The 6,964-nt window shown below is 37.8% G+C and overlaps 1 protein-coding gene across 1 annotated transcript in view; it reads left to right on the top strand.

Moving 5' to 3' along the window:
• LOC106878847 (laminin subunit alpha) overlaps positions 1-6,964 on the top strand; it is a 249,900-nt gene that overhangs the window by 153,601 nt on the left and 89,335 nt on the right. The window contains exons 47-49 of the mRNA XM_052970907.1: positions 1,587-1,679; positions 3,575-3,680; positions 6,291-6,449. Of these exons, the coding sequence (XP_052826867.1) occupies positions 1,587-1,679; positions 3,575-3,680; positions 6,291-6,449 (358 nt within the window). The remainder of the gene's footprint in view (positions 1-1,586; positions 1,680-3,574; positions 3,681-6,290; positions 6,450-6,964) is intronic.

The following is a 6,964-nucleotide window of genomic DNA, read 5'->3' as shown; positions in this document are numbered from 1 at the left end:
TATATATATATATATATATATATATATATATATACATACATACATATTTATATGCTCCTATGCATGCACATACATATACATGTGTGTGTATGCATGTGTGAATGTGTGTGCACACACGTTTGCTCACAGGTTTTAGATTGATGAAATCAATAAAATATATTATCTTCTACTTGGAAACGTAAATATGGGTTGGTATCAGAAAGGGCAAGCATGGAAAATGGAAAATATATTATTGTTCACATAACATATATATACAGATTTGGTGTGCAGGAGAGATAACTGCACTGGTATGGTCATGTGTTGCATATGGATGAGGGCAGTTGTGTGAGGGAGTGTCGCACCCTAACAGTGGAGGGAACCTGTGGAAGAGGTAGACTCAGGAAGACCTGGGATGAAGTGAAGCCCAACCTTTGAATGTTGGGCCTCACAGAAGCAATGACAAGTGACCAAGACCTTTGGAAATTTGCTGTGCTTGAGAAAACCCAGCAAGCCAAGTGAGATCATAGCCATGGACTATGCCAATATTGCGTAACTGGCCCATTTAAGAGTACCCTTCAATTACCAGGCAATATGCTGTGCTTGAGAAGACCTGTTGAGTCAAGTGAAATCATTGTCATGGCCAATGCTAGTACTGCCTGACTGGCACTTAAAAAGCATCATTCAAGCATGGTTGATGCCTGACTGGCTCCCGTACTGGTGGCATATAAAAAAGAACCATTCAAGCGTGGTCAATGCCAGTGCCACCTGACTGGTCCCATTCTGGTGTAAAAAGCACCCAATACACTCTCAGAGTGGTTGGTGTTAGGAAGAGCATCCAGCTGTAGAAATTTTGCCAGATCAGATTGGAGTTTGGTGCAGCCTCCTGGCTTGCTAGTCCTCAGTCAAACCGTCCAACCCATGCCAGCATGGAAAGTGGACGTTAAACGATAATGATGATGATGATTTATATACATGTGTCTGTGTATACGAAGATGATAAACTAAAAGCAATTTATGATAAAAATTTGCAGTACTATTTTCATTAAACTACAGAGCAAAACCTCTGAATACAGTTCACCTGCTTTAGCATCTGTGATTGTTGCCCACTCCCACTCCATTTGTTGTTTTACTTTTTTTTATTCTAACATGACCGATGAGTCACCAATTGCATTTTAGTATATATATGATCAAAGACAAACTGCTGATAAGTTTTGTCTTTAACATGGTTTCAGTTTCAAATAGAAGATATCTCACCTGATTTACACTGCTAATCACATCTAGAAATACATGAATGCTAAACAATCTAAAAAAATTTTAATTCATTAATTGTAAAACAGAAATTTCTTTGTCACTTACATTCTATGTTGTGGCCACCCAAAATCTCTTCTACCCATGCCTACAAAATCTATTACTGTACCATAATGTAAACTCTCAATGTTAATGCTGAGCCTTCCTGTTGCTCTATAATCCTTCAGATTATAATCCTTCAGTATTAATATTGACCCTACAGTTGCTTTACTATGAATGTAAATCCTTCTGTATTAATGTTGATCCCGTCAGTCAGTGAAGTAAATCTCCATTCATCTTTTCCATTTCTATTTTTCCCAGGAGAAAGTCAACAAGTTGCCATCAAGGAGATATAAAAACTATGATGATGAGATTGATGATCTGAATCAGAAAGCAAGCTCATCTCTTTTCAAAGTAAGACTTTTTTTTTGCTGCTGCTGTCATTGGCTGCATTGCTGTTGTTGTTTACCTCCAGGTCACCCTGACTGAACAGGCCTTTGATCAAAGCCATTCCAGCTGTGGCCTTCTCATCATCTTTTCATATGTCGTGGTCTACATTAAGTAGTATATCCTTCTTTACTTATGATAGTGGAGGTATGACTTGAGGAAGATTTGGCTGCTTTTTCATGTAGGTGAAGTGACCACCCAGAGACCCACTCATTGTTGATCTTTGGGGTTATTGGTGTTGTTTAGCCCCAGGCCAGCACTGACTGAACTGATCAATGATCAAAGATATTCTGACCATGATCATCCAGTCATTTTGTTGATATAATGTGTATAAGATCACATCCCAAATATGTTCTTTTATTCACTAGCAGAATATAATATGAGGGAGATTTGGTTGCTATTTTCTAGTAGGTCAAGCAACACTCTAGATGCTCTAGCAACTGCAATGCAGTAGAGATTCTAGCAACTGGACATTCAGCCATTAGCAACACATGAGGGCCTCTGGCAATTACATATTACATTAGCTACACACTGGGGGCTCTAGCAACTGCACATTCAACCATTAACAGTGTGTGGAGGTTCTTCTAGCAGCTGTACATTCAACTATGAGCAACACATTTGGGGAATCACAGACAAGCCAACAAGAGAGTCTCTGTGCAGTTGTTTGACCTGTTGGAAACAGCAGCCAAATCCTGTCATATCACACACTATCATCTGCATTAACAGTTCATTTTGAAAGAAGTCTTAGATACATGAAACTTACATCAGGATGGTCATGACCAGGGACCAGGTCACACTTAATCTTGTTTACTCAACTAAGGCTAATATGTGGTTAAATAATGACTGCTTTCAGACCAACACAAAATACCAGCAAACACATGCACATGCGTAAGTATGTGTGCATGCACACACACACACACATACACTCTTGGAGGGTTTGCCAGCTTCTGTCAAACCATCCAACTCATGCCAGTTTGGAAAAAAGACATTAAATGATGATGATGATGGTGATGGTGATTGTATGCTGAAACATTATCCTTTTCTACTCTAGGCACAAAACCCGAAATTTTGGGGGATGGGGGGGGGCAGTCGATTAGATTGACTCCAGTACACAACTGGTACTTAATTTTTATATCCCTGAAAGGATGAAAGGAAAAGTCGACCTCAGTGTAATTTGAACTCAGAGCAAAAAGACAGATGAAATACTGCTAAGCATTTCACCCGGCGTGCTAATGATTCTGCCAGCTCACCACCTTATGAAATATTATCCTGTACATACCACACAATAAAGCATCACCGTTCAATGAAATACATTGTGTAATGTAGTCCAAAAGCTAAATGAAGAATCACATATGCAATAAATACAGAGTATTCATTACTCACTACAAGTGGCATGTCTCTGAAGAAGTTCACTTCACCATTTCATGGTTTCATGTTTCATTCCATCATGTACCACCTTAGACAAATGTTTTCTACCATAACCTCAGCTGATCTACACCAGACATGAAGAGACCCTTTTTGAGAAATGGGTTGCATGAAACATGGCTCATCATCAGACCTTAAATGTCTTCAGCAGAGTCCACACCTTTACAAGCATTTAGATCGGTTCTCTGGTCTGAGACTCTGTAAATGGTTATAAAAACTTCTACCCTTCTTCCTCTGATTAGTACATGGGAAGTAAAATTAAAAGATCATAATCCCATGGCTGCTTTTATGCCAGAAGATCTGTTCAGGAACAACAAGAGTAACTTATGCTGCCTATGGCATCAGTTACTACTTTTGCTATCATTGCAATTGTAAATAATAATTATAATATTTCACGTGTTACTTTCTTAACAGAATTTTCTGTCATTTTGTTCCAGGCTAAAAGACTAAATGATTCTGCTACCAGTTTACTTGATGACGGAAAAGAATTGAAGAAGTTGGCCAAATTACCAGAAATGAAAGGTTTAATGGCTGACATCATAAGTAAGTATTAATTAATAATGAAATATTACTATACTTAATCGTATATTAATAGGCACTGGCATAGATGTGTGGTTTAGAAGTTTGCTTCCCAACTACATGATTTCAGATTTAGCCCTGCTGCATAGCACTTGGGCACATGTCTTCTGCTATAGCCCCAGGGTGACAATGTCTTGTAAGTGTGTCCTGTAGATGGAAACTGAAAGAAGCCTGTGTGTTTCTATCTCCTTCTCTTGACATTATGTGATAGTTGTAAATGAATGTCTCAAGCAGTGAAATTAATTTCTAATATTCTGTGAAAACATGAAAATGTCTTTTTAACAAAAAACAAAACAAAACAAAAGATGGTGCTAGTACCACAGAAAAAGCATTCACACTACTCTTTAGAGTGGTTGGTGTTAGGAAGGGCATCCAGCTGTAAAAACCATGCCAAAGTGGACAGTGGAACTTAGTGCTGTCCTCTGGCTTACCAACTCCTCTAAAACTATCCAACCCATGCCTACATGGAAGACAGATATTAAATGATGATGATAATGATGTCTGGCCATAGGGAAATATTACCTTGTTTAGAAAAGGTGAAGAGTGATGAAAGCCGTAGAAAATCTCCTTCAATAAACTCTGTTCAGCCTATGGATAAGTGAATGTTAAAATGATAATGAGGATGAAATGTACAATTATAGTTGGACACATGAATCATTATTGGGCTGGGAGCATTAGTGAAGAGTACAACCAGTTTTAGATAAACTAAAAGCCTGGAGTGCTGTCAGACAGGTTTGTCTGAGATGCATGTAGAGCAATGGGACTATTTTGCATGTGTCTGATCATTACTGAGATATAGATTTATTTCAAACAGCTGTGTGTAGGGTGGGTCTAACCAGTGGCCAAGCCTATCATAAAGATTACTTCACTGCCCTTTAACAAAAATACAGGCAAGTAGTTTTCCTTTGACTGCTGACTATAGAGAAAGAGGTTGTGTGGTGAATGAGGTTAAGAGGACTGAAGACACACTTTTCTCTTCAGTCAATCCCTCACTGACTATTTTAAAGTTCCACTTAGAAAGAAAAGAAGTTGAGAGTGAAGAAGGAGCAATAGAGTATTTAACTTAGCCCTTTAGCATTCAGATTACTCTATCAAATCTAATGCTTATTTGTTCACATTGTTTTAAATTAATCATGCATTGTCTCATAGATTTCAAAGATGTAATTGTTTGTTTTTAGAATAACATTGTAGGATAGATGTGAAAGACTGGATTTGGTTGCTTTGAACATAAAACAGATAGAATATATGGGCTGGATATGACCGGTTTGAATGCTAACGGATTAATTGACCAATGAATTGTTTGGGGGCTGGAAGTATTAGTGAGGAACACTACCAGTTTTAGGGAAACTATACAGGCACAGAGTATCAAGATGGGCCTGTCTGAACATTACTAAGTTATGAAGTTAATGTCAGACGGATGATGTTGAATGTAACGTGGATCCAGCCATTGCTCCACTGCACTCCTTTAATCAAATAAGTTGGCAGTATTCTTTTGTCTGGTGGCTGTAGGGAAAGAGGTGTGATGCATGAGGCTGAGAGGACTGAAAACATACTTTCCTCTTCAAACAGGTTCTCATGAACCTCTTTTTTAAAGTTTCATTTAGAAAGGAAGATGAAAGTGAAGAGAGAGTTGCTCTCTTTCAGTAATTTTTTTTCTTTTTCAAAAGTGTGTCAGAGGTGAAAATTGGCAAGAGTGAATGACTCTGTTCTTAGTAAGCAGCAGTAAGTTGGAGAACAACTGTTGAAAAAGGGAACTTGCTTTCGCTAGTCAGGAGAACCTAGATCTATAGAGTTCCTATATACCTTTAGTTGGAGTTCCTCAATATCAAAAAGACTTTATTATCACCCAAAAGTATTTTTTATATCTCATTCAATTTTTTCCCCACCTCATAAGATTTCTTTGTAAACCTGACATTTTTTGTAACCTGCAATAAAAAATATCCAATCTCACTTTTGACTGCCTCAGTCAATACTGTATTTGTTTTTACCCATTTCTTCTCTGTTCACCCTTTTTAGGTACTGGCCATGTAAGAGCTTTCCTTACCATAGCATAACAATATGTAATAACAATTTTCAGCTTTTTTTTTTTAGATTTTTAATCATTTCTGTTGGTTTTTTTTTCTGCCTCCTCCTTACAACTGCCCTTTACATTTTCAACATAGATTTTGTTCATATTTTGTAATTGTGATTTAATGTTTTCTGAGTTCAGATTCCACTAGGGTTGACTTTGCTTTTCATCCTTTCGGAGCTGGTGAAAGAAGAACTAGTTGAACACTGGGGTTGCTATAATCAACTAACCTTCTACTTCTAGTTATTGAAGTACTATCGTGCTGAAGTACAATGAGTACAGTTACTGGAGTGATAGACTGGCTTCAACTCAAGTTGACTTGTGATTTAAAATTCCTGTGAAGAAGATGGACTCAAAGACTGTTTCTCAAAACTGTTTCTTAGTAGAGTAATTCCATTCGTTATATAAGTGTGCGTGTGTGTGTGTGAAGATTAAACATGTATCCATGTATCTTTACTAAAACTTAATGAATTTTTTTATTCCAACCCCTCCTCTTATGTTTTCAGATATGATCAACTATATCAGACAGATCAATATAGGTGAAAAACAAGAAACCCTGGAACAGTTGTTGGAAAAAGCTCATAAACTTAAGAAGGCAATTATTGACAGAAACTTCATGAAACCTCAGCAAAAATCTGAAAAGGAGTTGGATGAAGCTAACAAAAGTAAAAATGATTTATACTCTATTTTAAGTTTATTAGATGCATGCACACACACACACACACACACAAATACACACTTGTACACACATATACATACACATTAACACACACTCACACAGACATCCATAGACATATATACACACATGCACATACTCACACACACGCACACACACATTCATCCATATTCACATACACATGGAAACACACATTCACTAACATTCACACTCTCACACATATAAACACATCACATACACTCACATGATGATGGCCATCCACTCGTGACCAAGGAAGACCATTGCTGACCTTCAGGAACATTGTGCGCTCTAGGACTAACTTATATTTTGCATTTGCGGTTCCGTTGGTGGCTAATGAGCCCTGCTCTTGACAAGCATACAAGACTGCAAACATTGCAGATTAAGCTTTCCCCATTCACTATATGAGCCGTGCGCTTTCGTGCAGCTCACTTAAGTTCTTCATGCTGGTTACATGCTCTCTCAAAAGTGTCGATCCCCTCCTTA

This window comes from Octopus bimaculoides, chromosome 9 (genome assembly GCF_001194135.2).
Source record: "Octopus bimaculoides isolate UCB-OBI-ISO-001 chromosome 9, ASM119413v2, whole genome shotgun sequence".
In the NCBI taxonomy this organism is placed as follows: domain Eukaryota; kingdom Metazoa; phylum Mollusca; class Cephalopoda; order Octopoda; family Octopodidae; genus Octopus; species Octopus bimaculoides.
This window is presented reverse-complemented; position numbering and strand designations above follow the sequence as displayed.